Here is a 17,372-nt window from a genome sequence, read left to right as displayed (position 1 = left end):
TTTAGTTGTGACCAGTTTCCCTATGTTTCCATATGCCATGCCCTCCATATCCTCGTACACTGCTAGAGGCGTTCTACAGAAATCACTAACGATCTAAACACATGTTAGTGCTCAGTGGAGCAAAACTTAAACAGTCTAATGGTGAACGTTCGTAACATGAACATCGATGGATTCTCGATCGAGGAAATGGCCAATTTCAAAGAAGGAAGTGTGCTAGAGGAGAAGAGGGATGGGAGCCACCTTCTCGAACTGGAAGGCATCATGCATCTCCTCCGGTGCAGGATCACCAAGGGGTGATAGGATCTCGAAGGTGTTGTTGATGCCGTGGTGGGTGAGGAAGTTGAGAATTCAAGGATCGGTCTTATTTTTTTTACAGGAAACCACGGCGGGCTTACGCAAACCTGAACTTAATTATACTAGCCATGAGATATGACAAAATTCAGATAGTTACATAGGGTCAAGAAAAAGAAAGGTTACAAGGGGGGACAGACCCCTCCCCCGACCCAACAAGTAGCCAATGATAAGCTAAACTGTTGCACAAAGATGATACAACATGGTGCCCCAATCCTTTAGAAGGGCCTACTTGACAATATTTTTACAGCGATTAGACCAGAACAATAGATCATCTCGAGATCATCTTAGAGTGGCTGAAAGGACGTGGATGTCGCCTAGAGGGGGGTGAATAAGCACTTTAAAATAATTACGGTTTAGGCTTGAACAAATATGGAATAAAACTAACGTTTAATTTGTCAAGCACAAAACCTACAACAACTAGGCTCACCTATGTGCACCAACAACTTATTCTAAGCAAGATAAACAACTAAGTGATAGCAAGATATATGACAATAAACAATATGGCTATCACAAAGTAAAGTGCATAAGTAAAGGGTTCGGGTAAGAGATAACCGAGACACGCGGAGACGATGATGTATCTCGAAGTTCACACCCTTGCGGATGCTAATCTCGTTGGAACGGTGTGGAGGCACAATGCTCCCCAGGATGCCACTAAGGCCACTGTAATCTCCTCACGCACTCACACAATGCAAGATGTCGTGATTCCACTAAGGGACCCTTAAGGACGGTCACCGAACCCGTACAAATGGCAACCCTTGGGGGCGGTTACCGGTACCCGTACAAATTGCTCGGGGCAATCTCCACAACCTAATTGGAGACCCCGACGCTTGTCCGTAGCTTTACACCACAATGATTGAGCTTCAAGACACCATCAAACTTCTAGGACGCCAAAGCATCCACGAAGAACAATCTCTAGGGTACTAAGTACCAAAAGGTAACATGGCTTATCAAACTTCACTTTCACGTATCGCCGTGGAGAACTCAAACCGATGCAACTCATGCAATGGCAAGAACACACAAAGTGGTCAAGTCCCTCACACTCAAATCCTTCCATAACAACAAAAGCTATGGAGAAATATGAGAGGAAGAACAAGGAGATCACAAAGAACTCCAAGATCTAGATCCAAGGGGTTCCCCTCACATAGAGGAGAAAGTGATTGGTGGAGATGTGGATCTAGATCTCCTCTCTCTTTTCCCTCAAGAACTAGCAAGAATCATTGGAGGGATTGAGAGTTAGCAAGCTCTAAGAAGGTCAACAATGGGGGAAGAACACGAGCTCAACAGATGAATTAGACCAAGGGGGAAGAAGACCCCCTTTATATAGTGGGGGAAGGAATCAGACCGTTAACCCCACTTGCAGCCCGAGCCCAGCGATACTACCGCTGGCTGCAGCGGTACTACCGCTCATCCCATGGTAGCGCAAAGATACTATCGGGCCAACCACCGCCAAGGAAGTCTTCGCAAAAAGTCCGACGTAGTACAGCCGCAAGGATGGCGGTACTAAAGTCCTGGAGCGGTACTACCGCTGACCAGGGGCGGTACTACCGCTCGGCCAGCGGTACTACCGCGAGCTCTAGCGGTACTACCGCTAGGGACAGTGGTACTACCGCTAGGTCCAGCGGTACTACCGCTCACCACTGAAACAGCCATAACTTTCGCATACGAGCTCTGAATCGAGCAAACACAAGCTTGTTGGAAATCTTAAGACCATGCAGATATGAAAATGCCAATGATATAGAGATGTGAAACCTCTATGAATGAAGAACCGGCAAAAAACCAACATTGAAAACATCATAGTAGATGCATATGGACTCTGTTTTCGATGAACTCGAGCTTGTCATGAAGATGACCGTAAGCTCTAAAACTCACATGGAGAAACACCAAATAAGAACCAAGAAGTATGATGCAATGATGGAAATGGTTTGAGCTCTCAACGAACGATACGATCGAGCTACTCACTTGAGAGCCCCCCTTGATAGAATGGCAATCTATCCTAAAACAGAAACCTATCAAGGGCAAACCTATACCTTGCACCTCGTCCTCTTGAGCTAGATGACGATGATCTTGGCTTCCTCAAGATGGACCACCTTCTTGATTGCGTTGGCTTGATGAAGACTAGTTGATTGCTCCCCCATACACAACATGGGTGAGCCGCTCTTCAGTATATCTTCACAAGTCCATTGCCACCACAATGGACGGCAGGCTTCAAGCATGATATCTTTGTGCTGATCCACTTGAACTTGCACACCGCAATCTTCATGACCATCACCACTTTGACGTCATCCTTCATGGGTTGTATGAGATCTTCCTTTTGACGCAAGCCCATGGAAACACACCTAACCCCCACACAGAACTCTCATGAAGACCATGGGTTAGTACACAAACACGTAATGGACAATGCTTACCATACCATGGGATCACTTGATCCCTCTCGGTACATCTTGTACGCTTTGTGTGTTGATCATCTTGATTTACTCTTTGTCTGACGATCTTTATCAACCTTGAATACCATCTTGGTCATCATATAAACTCCTTGAACCCAACAGATGGATTTCAAGAAGTGCCTATGGACAAATCCTATAAATATAACTTACGACAACCACTAGTCCATAGGAATTGTCATTAATTACCAAAACCACATATGGAGAAATATGCTCTAACAGTGGCATACAGATCCTCCTCGTGAACAGAAGACCATATCACTTCTCCGCTTCCAAATAGACCAAAGAATGGCAATGATGAATGTAGAGATAACTTTATCAATGGAATCAATCTTATCACACGTGTGACACATTGTTTTTAGCAGCTTGCCATGGGCCGATGGGCGGCGTGCTTGTGGTTTCTCAGACTCGGAAGCTGCGAGTACTACCTTCGCCTTTTTTATTCCCCGGGAAGAAGGGAGACGCGTGTGTGAGTTTGGGTTGGCCCACATGGCCTGTGGTTTGGGGTGTGCTTGTTTCGTTTCTTTTGGTGGTGTACAAGATCTAGCTCAAAAACAAGGAGGGTAGATGTAAGATGAATAAATCTCAAGAACATGAATAAGAAGGAATCCGTTATGCTTTGCCCATGTTCATAAACGGAGGGGAACTTTTGGTCTATGTGTGTATATATACCTTATATAAAATAAATTATCTCCGTCCCATAATATAAGAGCGTTTTTTACACTAGTGTAGTGTTAGTGAAAAAAATAATTTTATATTATAAAACAAAGGAAGTAGTAATCTATACCTAATAATAAAGCCATTGGTGCTTCTTACAGTACATCATATAAATTGCTCCCAAAACTCCAAATATTATCAATCGATGCCCTATAACTTTTTTTAAGGGTAAATGCTTTGCTTTATTGATCAATGGTACGAGATAGAGGGATTACATGAGTATCAAAAGGTTGTAGGAGCCACACATGGCGTCCTTCCCCCAAATGCAAAGCATGCTTAGCTAGATAATGAGCTTCCATATTAGAGGCTCTACCTTTGTCTACAAAAGATATACCCTAGAAGTCCAAGTTTCCTTCCTTAACCTCCTTGACAATTGGGCCAGTAATACCACAAGCGCCTGAATTGATCTCTATTACCGCTGAGAGGCAATCCGACGCCACGACGAGGTTCTGGAGAAGTAGGTCCCTGGCTAGGGATTGGGCTTCACGACATGCCAGTGTTTCCAAAATATGAGGGTCAGTTAACCCATGAAAGACCACGGCTGATGCTCCCAAATACATCCCCTGATCATCTCGACATACTGCACTCACAGCGCCAATAGGAGGGGCCTTGCAGATCGCCCCATCGAACTTAACCTTGGCATATCCAGCAGGTGGCGGTGTCCATCTTTTTGCAGCAGCCTGTGCCGGCCTCACATGTGATAATGAGCGTTGTGGCTTGGTCTAGCCCACGGAGTAGGGACCTCCTATATTGCGTCATGCGTGATGTGAGAAAATGCAGCACTCCATTTGGGGCGGCCATAAGTGGACGACCTATTATTAAATTTTGTTTTTCCTTTTTCTTATTTATTTTCCGTTTTTGTTTTTTCTCCTTTAAATAATTTGGTACTTCAAAAATACCAAACAAAACTAAAAAGAATTTCTAAATAAAATTCTTGTGAATTCAAAATATATCTGTAATTTTTAATAAATACTTGCACATTAAAAAATGTTCAAGATTTTGAAAACAAATGTTTGAGAAATAAAAAAGATGTTCATGATTCTGTTTAAAGTTAGTGTATTAAAAATGTCAATGAAATTGAACAAAATGTTCACCAAAAATTTATCCGTGATGCAGCAAAATGTTGCCATAGCTTTTGAAGATTATGATTTTTTTTTTCATTTACAACGCACGGGTCCTTTTGCTTGTTAAATAAAAATTAAAAAAATCTGAAAATATTTTTTAAAATAATTTGACCCTCTATCCTACTCGTGAAGAAAATTACCGTTTGACTTCGTTTCATAAAAAACAAATTTCGACCAAAATAGTGTGAATAATGACATATAATAGTGAATATATTTTTTCCCTGAAGCTGGTTTATTGTATGGGGAAAAAATTATACTAGTGCAAAAAAAATCAAGTTTATTCCAAAAAACTTCTGAACTACTTTGACATTTTTTTAGTTATTAAGAATAAATCCCATATAGGGTGTAGATGGAACTACAAACCAAAGTGTATTACCTGTTCATGACACGCTATTTATGGGAGTGGAAATTTCGCTATTAATCTTTGCATTCTACTCGTTCCGTTCCTAAATATAAGTCTTTTTAAAGATTTCACTAATAAACTATATATAAATGTATATATATATTTTAAAGTGTATATTTAATCATTTTACTCCGTATATAGCCCTTTAGTAAAATCGCTTAAAAGACTTATATTTAAGAACAAAGAAAGTAGTTAAATGCTTTCTCTATTTTTAAATATAAGTCTTTTTAAAGATTTCACTAAAAGACTATACACGGATGTATATAGACAAACTTTAAAACGTAAATTCACTCATTTTGCTTCCTATGTAGTCCCTAGCAAAATCTCTAAAAAGACTTTAGGAACAGAGGGAGAATAGACTTCTCAGTTCTACTGCTTTACCGCAGGGGCTTGTAGCAATACTGCTCATTTTACAGTAGCTTCGATCAATCGTCGGAGAAGAGTGCCAGGCTGTTTCGACAAGCAGAAGTTAGCAAACATCGTGAAGAAACACGCTAAATACATCAGCAAACTTGCGTGATAAAGGAAGAAAATGTTTTGAGGGCGAATGTTGTTTTCTTGAGTGCTAATAAGCAAGACAGATACATCAGCAAACAAAAGAGAAATGAAACAAACATGTAAGGCAACGAATAGACTTTCAAAATCAGCATTGTAGCTTCACATTTGTTTAAATTAATTTTTCAAGGGCAAAATGGAACTGCATCTCGATGCCATAGATTGATAAGAGATATGCTGCCTTTAGGGCACACCATCAGTATGCATGCTTTACTATTCTTTGGCGCTTCAATGCACTTTACATATTCAGATATACACAAATGGCCTATATAACAACACTCTGAACCTGTGCGAGTGAAATCCCCACAAGAAAACATCGATTCAGAGTGACCTTTTGGACGAACGACACTCTTATTATGTACGGAAAAACAATGTATCTGAAAGGGCAGCCTTCTGCTTACAGGCGGAAAGGCATTTTAATTGCTCTAGTATAAACCACTAAAAATGGAACCAACAGATTCCAAAAGAAGAACAGAGAACCAGAAGACCTGTAACCTACTTGAACCTAGTCAGTTATCATTAGATCGTTTGGAAGTTGTCCGAAAATGTCAGGGCAGCCTTCCCAGCTGCTCTTTTCTCTGGATTCCCAGTAACCACCGAGGTAGCGGTATGTGTCGCTACCTTTATCCTTCGCAAACCACCGAGGTTTCCACCCACTCTCCTGCATCTTTCGTGCCTGCAGCATATAGTTGGCATCATATCATGATTCATGAACAACTTTTCAAGCCTATTATCATATGAATAGACCAAATGAGCTGAAGCGATCGTTATTTTCAAACTTGTACAAGTCCAGTAACGCCAGGCATCGTACAGATTTCAGAGAACAAATGCCATACACATGGTATCGCTCCAAAATTCTTGAATAAACTTATTGAGTAAAAAAAAATACTGGAGTGAATAAACCAAACTATTTTATACTGCAGTTGTTTTCCCTAGTTCCTAGGTAGGATATGATTTTCTTATGGCTCGCATTCAGCTGTAGGACTCTACTACAATTGGTTGGCTTTCAACTGCATTGCGTTTAAAATACATGGTAGGTATGCTGTTGCCAAGGGAATGCTCCAAATTTATTGTAGAGTATGAAACAGGTGGCAAAACACAAACAGGACCTAACAGCCCAGAGTTCCGTGCACAACTAGGCGTCGAGGTTTATTTCAATCCCACTAGGTAACTGTATGTAAGTTTATACTCTCAGCCATATGAATCCAGCATACTGGTAATCTTATTCAGACCTCGCAATGTCAGGCAATGATTCATTTTAATAGATATTGTATTGCGCTTACAAGCATGTTACACATCAGGCCATGGTTCATTTTAGATATTGTATTGTGCTTACAAGCATGTGAACCAACCAGAGGTGGTATATAATGCAGCCAATCCAAAAGTTTGTTTGAGACAAATCAAATGTAAGCAAGGTATATAGTTAATGAGAAATAAGGAATGTGAAGGGTTAAGTTAACTAACCTGCCGTTGTCTTTGCTCAAGCCTCAACTTCTCAGCATTTGCTCTTTCATATTCACCATTCTCTAGGCACCTCTGGTCCGGTCGCAATCTTGAGTCTGTGGGTGGCAGTTTTTCCTGCATATAGGTTCGGTGTATTCAATAATCAATCATTAGAGCGAGTCCACACATATATCTGTACGATGTTAAAGTGAAGCTTACTGCAAAGCTAACACCCTCACCTTCAATCCAGGGGTAAGCTCATTTAATGTGATCGCAAAGCTAGTGAAATTGTATCGAGTGGGAAACTTTGGTGGTTTACTCCTTTTCCACAACAAATGGGCCTCTGAAAAATTCTCAGATCCCTTGCCTTTTCCAAAGCAATCACCCATAACGTAGTGCATGCTTTCATCCCATTTACCAAAGAGTGTAGCAACAGTTCGACCACTTCGGTCCTGAATAACACCTTGGACCTGCACATACATCAGTACAGCTATGCTAAGTTAGACTAAGATGTTTGCACTATGAAAAGTTATGGTATTCACACAAATAAAGAGAGAAAATATACATAGTCTGGAGAATGGATAAAGAAATTCAAGACGACCTATAACAGGTCTTCTAAACAGCCACGTGATAAGAGTGTTTTTTTCAGCTGAAGCAACTAAATTGTCATGTTCAGTTGTTCACATTATTCATTCTCCACTTGATGGATGCGTGTGTACAGTGTTTCGTCAGAAAACATATTGTTCAGCTGATGAACCTTGTTCTGAAACAACAGAACCATAGTTCAATGAAAGCAAATACCTACGTGAGAAAAGTAATCAAACGTTGAAGGCTTCAAGAGGAGGGGTACTGGGGGAGAAAGATAGACAGAGTTGGGTTACTTTTAGAAGTTCATTCATGCTTGAATCATAGACACAGCTTTCCCTATTTTAGGGATGTCATCTTAAATAAATGGAAACTTATTTCTAACAGATTAAATTACGAATAAGGGAAAACAAACTACCAAATGATCAATGAATGGTAATGCGCTTCGGTATCCCTGATATAAGCCACACACTTCTCAGGCTGCACGACTCAACAAAACTAACAGCAGTTCTGCAGGAGTATTCTTCCTTCAGTTGGTGTTTGGCAGGTCAAATTCAGGATGGAAATGACGAGAGGAAATGAAGTGTCCTACATTTGGCTGGTACGATGAGTCCGAACATTTCATTTCCTCTCGCCATATTCTTCCTAGACTTCTAGAAGGCCTTGACATCAAACTATTCAGAGCACTATAGGGTCAAAATGGTCCTTTGAATTCAATACTCCCTCCGTCCCAAAATAACTGTCTTAACTTTGTACTAGCTCTAGTACAAAATTGTACTCCCTCCGTTCCTAAATATAAGTCTTTAAAGAAGTATCATTATTTGACTACATATGGATGTATATAGACCATACTTTAGAGTGTAGATTCACTCATTTTGCTCCGTATGTAGACTACTAGTGAAATATCTTAAAAGACTTATATTTAGGAACGGAGGGAGTATTAAGCTCAAGACACTTATTTTGAGACGGAGGGAGTAGTTCATTTCTGAGCCAAAATACTACTCCCTCCGTCCCAAAATTCTTGTCTTAAGTTTGTCTAGAAATGGATGTATCTAAATACTAAAACGTGACTAGATACATTCATATTTAGATAAATCTAAGACAAGAATTTTGGGACTGAGGGAGTATTTAATTTATTTGTGCGCAATATTGCCTTTTTTCAAAATAATAGCATAAGGCTCAAGACTTCTCTCATATCATTTTCAAGTTAGATTCTAAAATTCCTAGACGCCCCAAACTTTGAGATACATCACATTAAACACCCGCTATTTTTCAAAGGAAATCAATACACATTGTTAAAAGGTGAACCCATTATGTTTTCAAATGAATCTATATAAATTGTTAAAAATATGTCTTGCCAAAAGGCACAGATGCATCACTTGCTTTAACTAATATGCACGGAAAAGCATCATCTTAGTAACAAACAAACTGTAAAGTTAGGAAGTAAAAGGAGAAATCAGAAGAAAAGCATACAAAATACATCTAGTCTAGTATACAGGCAATTTATTAAATACCTGATGAGGGTTGCGATCAATAATTGACTGCTCCTTGAACTTCAGCTTACATGAATATTCACGATTACCTTGAATGCGCATAGTACCATAGTGATCACAATACAGTTTACCCAATATGAGATTGTAAATGGAAGTGGTCACCTGTGATAGCATATTTTCAGTTAATTATTTCACAGAATTAACCATTTCTTGGTAACTAGGTAATAATACCTTGCTCCACTGGAAAACTTCGCCATCATCAAACTCCAGTGTTAACACACCAACAGGATCAAGTTGAATGGAGCGCCCCCAGAACTTGCTCTTTAGGTTGCTATCTGCCCAAAATCTCCAGCCATTTCCCTCACAGTGGCATGCAACAACCATTGGATGATGACTGACCTGGCAAGTGGTATTGAATATTTTTATATAAACCAACATGCAGAAGCAAATAAACCAAACTTGAAGAAAATCGGTGGGCCTCAAGTATCTGTTAGTCTACAAAAGAAAGGCTATTTGATGATTCAGTAGGTACTGAGTAGAAAAATCCAAAGTAATGACTACATGGAGCAGTGCAGCAGTATTGCAGTACTGAGTTCTGAAAGCAGTATGCAAACTAGCAGAATGTAAGAAATAAGTTAGGAGAATGAACAGTGGGCTATGCTAACCAGCAGTATGCAAACTAGCAGGATGTAAGAAATAAGTTAGGAGAATGAACAGTGGGCTATGCTAACCAACAGTAAGAATTTGTTCTTCATATTACTGGATTTCTAAAGGATTATAAACATACCTTTTCTGAGAAAAAACGAAGACCTTTGTCTGGATAATCTGCTTCATAGGTCTCCCCAAGAAGGGGGTTGAAGGGCTTACAACTCCTTCCATCCGTAGAGGCATAACCAGAAACAGCAAATGCTGCAACGCTTAGAATCCTCATCAGACTATCCCCCTGAGTATTCAACATAGAGATGTAAGATGCATACATGTGGTTCATCTCACGATAGAAATACGCAAATAAACTTGTTCAATCACAAGTTAGCTCTTGCCACTACTACAGATAACATGCACAAGGAAAAGTCCTGACATCTTTGCAAACAAACAAAATGGTGGAGAACAGGTTAAACATAATGACGCCAAGTATTTGGAGGCGGATTTAGGATGCACTCGAATGAGTTTAGAGCGAAATGGAAGACATTCTATGAAGGTGTAATATGTAGGACAATAAACAGGAGCAATCACATAAGTACATTGATATCCTCTTTGGTACTAACCAAAACTAAGATTGGATATATGCTACACCTGCAAAGCAGGAGATAATGAGAACAACCTGGAGAGGACACAGTGCAAAATCGTATGAAACCACCTCTATGCTACTTAGGTTTCGGGTTAAGCTACTTAAGTTTTAGTATGAAAGGGAAAGTCACGCAAATCCTGTGACATGCTGAGAATAGTGAGGAAGAAGACATACCCTTTTGCCCCATTCATATGCACGATCAATAAGGTAGGAATACTCAAGATCCTCGAAACATTTTTGTAATGATGAAAGAGGTTCATTGAAGTAAACAGGCAGACAGACTTTGGTAAGATCCTTTCCTATATTGTCCTTGATCATTGACCACAAACTTACACCCTTCTCTTTCTCAACTGGATCTGGCAGCTTCTTACGCCTTCTCACATAAGGATAATTAATTCCAACAGACTTCATAGAAGGATCAATTCCATCCATCGGGTAGTCATCCTCATAATCTGAACCAGCTTCAGATCTTTGGAAATCAGATCCACTGCTTTTAAAAGAACTAGATGAAAGGAAATCAGTTGTATCAAAATATATGTTCTCTTCATCGTCAGTCTCCTCTTCAGCAGGATCTTGTGGTTCATTGTAATCATCAGATTCGCTAGCACTTCCTTCTGAAAAAAGAGGAATGGTAATTTAAGTTGTCGACAAAAGTAAATCAAATATTGAATCGTCATTCATGATATAATCCAAAGAGAGTTTGGAAAGAAGACAGATGACTCCATAAAAGAGAAGACTAATATGTACATTCAAGACTTCAGAAATTGGTATCTAAGAACAGCAAATGAAGAAACCATGAAGGAAAAGGGAGAGAGGGAGAAGATCTAGGCTGATCTCCGAACTGTTGCTAAGGGAACTACGAGTTACTATTTTGCAACTAAAAAATGGTTATCACATATCAAACAGTTTTCAAACGGTCCGTGCTAATTCAATGGTCAACCTATCCACTGCTCGTCCCTCGAACCAAACGCATAGATGGCTATCTCTAACCATTTGGAATCCTACCTAACCAAACAGAAAAGGTGGCTGTCCCTAGCCAGGTGGTTGGGGATACCCATAGCCACTCAAGGCTATCCCGTGAACAAAACATAGCCCTAGTAAATATGTTGTCCATCCGCTGATGCATGGATATAGTTTGGTTACACTTTGGCCAACCAATCAGCAATGCTCATTTAGAACCAAACCACCACATTTTTATCTGACATTCTATAGTTACCGCTACTTTAGATGGTATATGTGTGTGGAGTTATTCACCGGCATAAATCAAAATTTTCCTTCGTAAAAGCAGGGATGGATCATAATGGTCAAAAAATTTACCAACAAATTATCAGCAAGATAGTTCAGAACGAATGTATAGCAGTAAGATTTACACTAACTGTCAATTTGTCATACCACTAAGCTTCTCAGTCCTTGGTCTGGAAGCAGATCCATACTCTTTCGACTGTCTTTGGCTCTCATCAACGAGGGTATTCTCCAAATCAACCTTTTCTGTCTACAACAAGGCAAGAAAACAGAATACATTGCCAAATGAGAACATCGATAATACAAATTTTGAATAGTCTAAAATTAATTAGGAAACATCAGAATACATAAAATTGCAATCAAGAACAATGTAAGATGAGAACATCGATAATATGAAAATCATTGATATATCTAAAGTTACTAAGGTAAACATCAGAATACATAATCTTACAAATCGATGTGTTGAAGCGTGTCAAGGGCAGGAAAGCTTAGAATGTCTGCCAAATGGCAAAAATGGTTTACATGTAACACAAACATAGGAGAACAATAGATAATCAGAGCTAGCTATATTCCCTTCTTTCTGCAGCAACAACAACAACAATGGATTGTTTTTCTGGCATACGTCCTTAATTTTCTAACCAGCCTGACTGACGCCCTAGTCATGTCCACTGTAGGAGAGGTATCTCATGTTCATCATTGTCTGGCATATGATTTTTAAAATTTAATTGGAGTCTAACTTGGGAAGGAGCCGGAGGGACACAATGAAAGTTGATCTTGCTAAATCACAATAAAATAAATACATGCAGAAATGCACATATGAGCAGCAGAGTGCATCTAACCACAGTAACAAGCCATCTAGAAACTTTAATACATTTATTATTATTGAGTAAAATTGCACATGTTTTCAACCTAATTTAACCCAAGTTGCACAGAACAGTAACGTTTGGATATCTTTGCACATAATACCATTTTAGATTGCAGCTGGTCTCAACCCAACCGGACCAGAACCTACTGTTTTCGTCTGTTAAGAGGTCAAGAAGAGATGGCAACGAGATGTTGCCTGGTGTGAAGTGCAAAGAAAACTTAACACTGGTGATTGGCGTGGTTATGGTTGAAATTAGGCGGCAGAAAGGGCAATTTACTATTCATTATACTCCCTACGTAAAGAAACATAAAAGCATTTTAGTGATCTAAACGATCTTATATTTATTTACAGAGGGAGCAATATATTTCCCACCAATACCTGACAAGTCAAATCGAGCATAATACCTAACAAAAAGAAATATATTACTCACTGAATTCTAATCCAATGCAGCACCGATCCTATTTAAGACTGTTCTTACTACAGCATTATTTTCGCCTGTTCTCCATTCCCATCTACCTTTGCTTCTCACTGATTCCTCTAAAAACACGTGTGCTAGGGGGCACTCCCATGTGTGCATGCACATGGTGTGTGTATGCTTCGTCACGATGTAGCCTTAAAGGAATGCTAGGAATGTATAAGGCAGAACCGAAATCAAGAGCCAAAACATGTTTTAGTTTTCAAAATTCTCAGGATGGGCACATTTGAAATACACAAAAAAGGGTAAACATGCATGAATAATGGTTTGTCTGCAGAATACTCCTTCACCAACATCTACAGTTTCTTTGCAATTAACAAAACCCTTTACACATAGTTTCCACCTTCCATGAACTTTACACTCAATTCAGGTTTCCACCTGATACGGACGGGTATGTTGAACAGAGTGCAGCATCGAACAAACACAATAAGAAGTTCAAAGAAATGCAAGTACAAACTCAATAAAACAACAGTGGCAGAAATGCAAGTACATCACGACCCATGGTGAGCAGTAGTATTCAAAATTTCGATGTACGCTCATGTCAATCGGTGTACGCAGAACGGCAAAATTGTTCTGTACGTCAATGTACGTCAGTAGCTCTGTACTTGTTTCTTCATTTAATTAAAACCATGTAGAAAACGGCAATGGCAGAATCACACCATGTAGTGGAAACCAAATTTTCCTAGTTCATGCAAAATCAAGTTCTGTTGGAAGCAGGGTGAGATAAATGTCAATACCTCGAGATGGCGGAGCGTGTCAAGGAGTAGCGCCTGCTTCTGCTTGAGAAGCACGAGCTGCTTGTGCAGCGCCTCGAACTCTTCCCGCACGATCCTCTCGCTATCAGCAATGGCGGCCTCGCTGACCCCTTCCTGCAGCAGCAGCTTCCTCAGGCGCTCGGTGGAGACGGCCGCGGCCGCCGCGGTGTCCCCCGGCCCAACCATCTCGCTCGTGGACATCCTCGGGAACATCTCCTTTGTGGCACGCAGCGCCTCCAGCCACGCGGCCCTGTCCTCCCTCGTCTCGGCCCGCAGGTGCAGCCTCTTGGTCCCCGAGAAGATGGAGAACCGCCTGTCGTCCGATCTGCTCTCTCTGACGGTCGACACCTGCACGTCAACCACCCGTTTCAGCGTGAGAAACAGAGGGAAATGGATCTGCGGATCAGAGGAGCGAATCGGAGCGTCGAGCGGGAAGACCTTGAGGTGGATTTCGCCGAGCGGCTTGCGGGGCGTGTGGTGGTGGTGGCCGTTGGAGTGGGGGGCGGCGGAGGAGGCGGAGGACGAGGTGGACGAGGGGCGCGCGAGGCGGCGGTGGGAGTCCTCGCCGATGACCTTGGCGCCGCGGTCGGTGTCGCGGGAGAGGTCGATGCGGTCGGGCCCGTGGATCTTGTAGTAGGAGAGCACGCCGTCGCTGAGCGCGAACCAGCGCGGCCTCCACCCGCGGCCGTAGTTGACCCACTTGTAGAGGACCCCGGAGATGCCGCCGCCGACGATCTCGTTCAGCCTCACCCCCTCCGGCGGCGAGCACGGGCCCCCGCCAACAACGCCGACGCCAACACCAACCACGCGCGCCCGCCGCTCGCCGCCGGCAGCCGAGCCGCTGCAGCGGGCGGTCTGGGGCGGCGGTGGCGGCGGCGGCGGCATCGCGGGGGGCAGGCCCGCCACCGCGGGGGGCGCGGAGGCCGCCGCCGCGGCCGCGGCGGAGGAGGAGGCGGGGGAGACCGGCACGGGGGGCACGCAGCAGAATGGGTGCATGTGGCGGCCGGGTAGGGCCGGATCGGGCGCCGACTCCCGCGCTGGCCGTCGGGCGGGCGTGCGACGGCGGTTAGGTTTAATCCCCCGTGCGTTTTGTTTTACTCCTGCGCCTGCGCCGCTGGGAACAGGCGCAGTTTATTAGGGGGCGGGGGGTGGGGTGGAGGTGGAGGTAGGTGAAGTGGTTTAAATGCCGGAGGAGGAGGGGGAGGAGTGGGGGTAATAAACTGCTGGCTGGCTGCCTGCTCGGCGGTTGGGTGGGCGCCGTGGTGGAGTACGGTACTTGGGCGCTTCTCTTCTCTTCCCTTCCTTTCTTTCTTTCTCCTTTTCCGCTTGGCACCACTCGCCGGGGACGACGGACGGGCGGGCGGGGCGAGGGAAGGAGCGAGCCGTGATGCGCCCGTGACCGACGACCCGCGAGCTGTTCTCTCTTCTCTGTTCTCTTCTCGGTGACGCGTGGCGGGTGCTCCCTTTTTTTTGGCGTGGAGGGCTGTATATAAAAAAAAAGTACAGTGGATACTGTTAGGAAATGCTGTTGGTTTGATTGGGGTTTTTTTTTTCTCGTTTATGACTTAGCGGAGAAGGAATTCGTGTTTTGACTTTGGCCGCGCTGCGGAGGTCCGGAGAACAGTGCCAAGGAATGACATGGACCGGCGTCAACCCTTTGGATAGGACTACCCGCGGTGACAGTAAATTCAGCAATAATATAAGGTTTAAATTAATAAATTTGTTTATATATGATAAGGATTTAATGAGGAGTGGTTAGAGTGAGATGGACGAACTCTCTGTATATTCGTCATCGCTCAGTTAGAGCATCTCCAATGGTTGTAAGATAGTTGTTAGTAATTTTGACACATATGATTTTTGATGATGTGTCATGCAATAAATGAGGAAAGAGAACAAGGTTGTATGTAAATTAACCAACACCCTTGCCCAAGCTCCAATGTAGAATGAGAGAGCACGTTATTTATTACCTCACATCTTATTGGACAAACTAGATACAACCCATTGAAGTAGTTGTATGTTAAGGTGTTGACTGATGACATGGCATATTTTACCAACAAGCTAACCAACAAACTGTTGGAGATGCCCTTGCAGGTGTTTACATACACAAGGAGAAGCAGCCTGCTGTTACAACTGAACCGGAGATCACGCCGCGCGTGGCTATGTGGGCGGAGGCGACGAGGCGTGGGCGCCGTGGGGCTCGGGCTGCCTCGTTGTACACATGGGTGCGGGTGCATATGTCACGTTTCCAACACCCCCTCCCCCGCAGCCGAAGCGAGGTGGTCACCAGCGTTGAGGCTGGAGCAAAAGTCGACGAACACGCTCGTAGGCGGCCCCTTGGTGAAGATGTCGGCGAACTGCGACGCGGTCGGTACATGCAGGACACGCACCTCACCGAGAGAGACGCGCTCCCGCACAAAGTGTAGATCGATCTCAATGTGCTTCGTCCGCTGATGCTGGACGGGGTTTGCTCGACATGTACATGGCGCTGATGTTGTCACAGTAGATGACGGTGGCCCGCGATGGTGGGCGGAGGAGCACGACGAGGAGCTGACGAAGCCAGGATGCCTCGGCAATGGCGTTGGCGATGCCCCTGTACTCGGCCTCTGCGCTGGAGTTGGAGACGATGGTATGGCGCTTCAAGGACCAGCTGACGAGGTTGGAGCCGAGATACACCGCAAACCCAGACGTAGACTTGCGGGTGTCCGAGCACCCCGCCTAGTCCGCATCTGAATAGGCAGTCAGGTCGGCGAAGCGGAGCGGAAGAAGTGCACGCCGAGGTGGGTTGTCCCACGAAGATACCGAAAGACCCTCTTGACCATCTGATAATGGGCGTCCCGAGGATCATGCATGAAGAGACAACACAGTTGTACGACATACGAGAGATGTGGACGGGTGAGTGTGAGGTACTGGGGGGTGCCGGCGAGACTGCGGTACAGAGATGGGTCGTGGAAAGCAGGATCGTCGGTTGCACAGAGTTTGGAGGTGGTGTCGACAGGGATAGAGACAGGCTTGCAGTTAAGCATGTCGGCGCGGTCCAAGATCTCGAGCGCATGCTGCTCCTGGGAGAGGTGAAGGTCGATGGAGGTGTGTTGGACATTTATACCAAGGAAGTGGTGGAGAGAGCCCATGTCTGTTAGAGAGAACTCGCGATGCACGGACGCGATGATGGACTCGAGGAAGGCGGGTGTATTGTCGGTGAGGATAATATCATTGACGTAGAGGAGTAGGTACGCCATGTCAAGGCCGCGATGAAGCAAAAAGAGGGAGGAGTCCGCCTTGGAAGCCTGGAAGCCGAGGGTGAGGAGGTACGGGGTGAACCGCGCGAACCACGCCCGCGGGGCTTGGTTGAGCCCGTAAAGCAACCGGTTGAGACGACACACGTCCCCGGGTCGCGCCATGTTTGTGACAGCCCGATGCCGACGTTCCAGAAGATTCCCTTTTCTTTCCGTTTTCGTCGTGTGTCTATTTTATTTTGTCGCATCATCATCGCATCATGCGCATCATCTGCATCGCATCGGCATCTCGTTGCCGCCAGTTTTCAAACTTGCATCCGTTGTTAGTTGCCGGTTCACGTTGTTGTCCGTTCTGAGCCCGACCGCACATGCACGCGCCCGTGGCATCGCCAAAACCTG

The 17,372-nt window shown here is 43.7% G+C and overlaps 1 protein-coding gene across 2 annotated transcripts; it reads right to left on the bottom strand.

The window, feature by feature from the left end:
- Positions 1 to 5,926: 5,926 nt before the first annotated feature.
- LOC123447361 (oxysterol-binding protein-related protein 1C-like) lies at positions 5,927 to 14,923 on the bottom strand. 2 transcript variants are annotated; one of them, XM_045123960.1, is made up of 10 exons: positions 14,179 to 14,923; positions 13,723 to 14,088; positions 11,796 to 11,895; positions 10,578 to 11,017; positions 9,903 to 10,058; positions 9,347 to 9,514; positions 9,137 to 9,277; positions 7,277 to 7,507; positions 7,059 to 7,172; positions 5,927 to 6,270 (listed from the first exon to the last, which is right to left on the bottom strand). In XM_045123960.1, the coding sequence occupies exons 1-10, from the start codon at positions 14,734 to 14,736 to the stop codon at positions 6,100 to 6,102; spliced, it is 2,445 nt and encodes an 814-aa protein (XP_044979895.1). In that variant the 5' UTR covers positions 14,737 to 14,923; the 3' UTR covers positions 5,927 to 6,099. The 2 variants fall into 2 exon arrangements, with proteins under 2 accessions (XP_044979895.1, XP_044979896.1); XM_045123961.1 differs by lacking the exons at positions 5,927 to 6,270; positions 7,059 to 7,172 and having other exon boundaries at positions 7,444 to 7,527.
- Between the last annotated feature and the right edge of the window lie 2,449 nt (positions 14,924 to 17,372).

Source organism: Hordeum vulgare, chromosome 4H, assembly GCF_904849725.1.
Source record: "Hordeum vulgare subsp. vulgare chromosome 4H, MorexV3_pseudomolecules_assembly, whole genome shotgun sequence".
Lineage (NCBI taxonomy): Eukaryota > Viridiplantae > Streptophyta > Magnoliopsida > Poales > Poaceae > Hordeum > Hordeum vulgare.
This window is presented reverse-complemented; position numbering and strand designations above follow the sequence as displayed.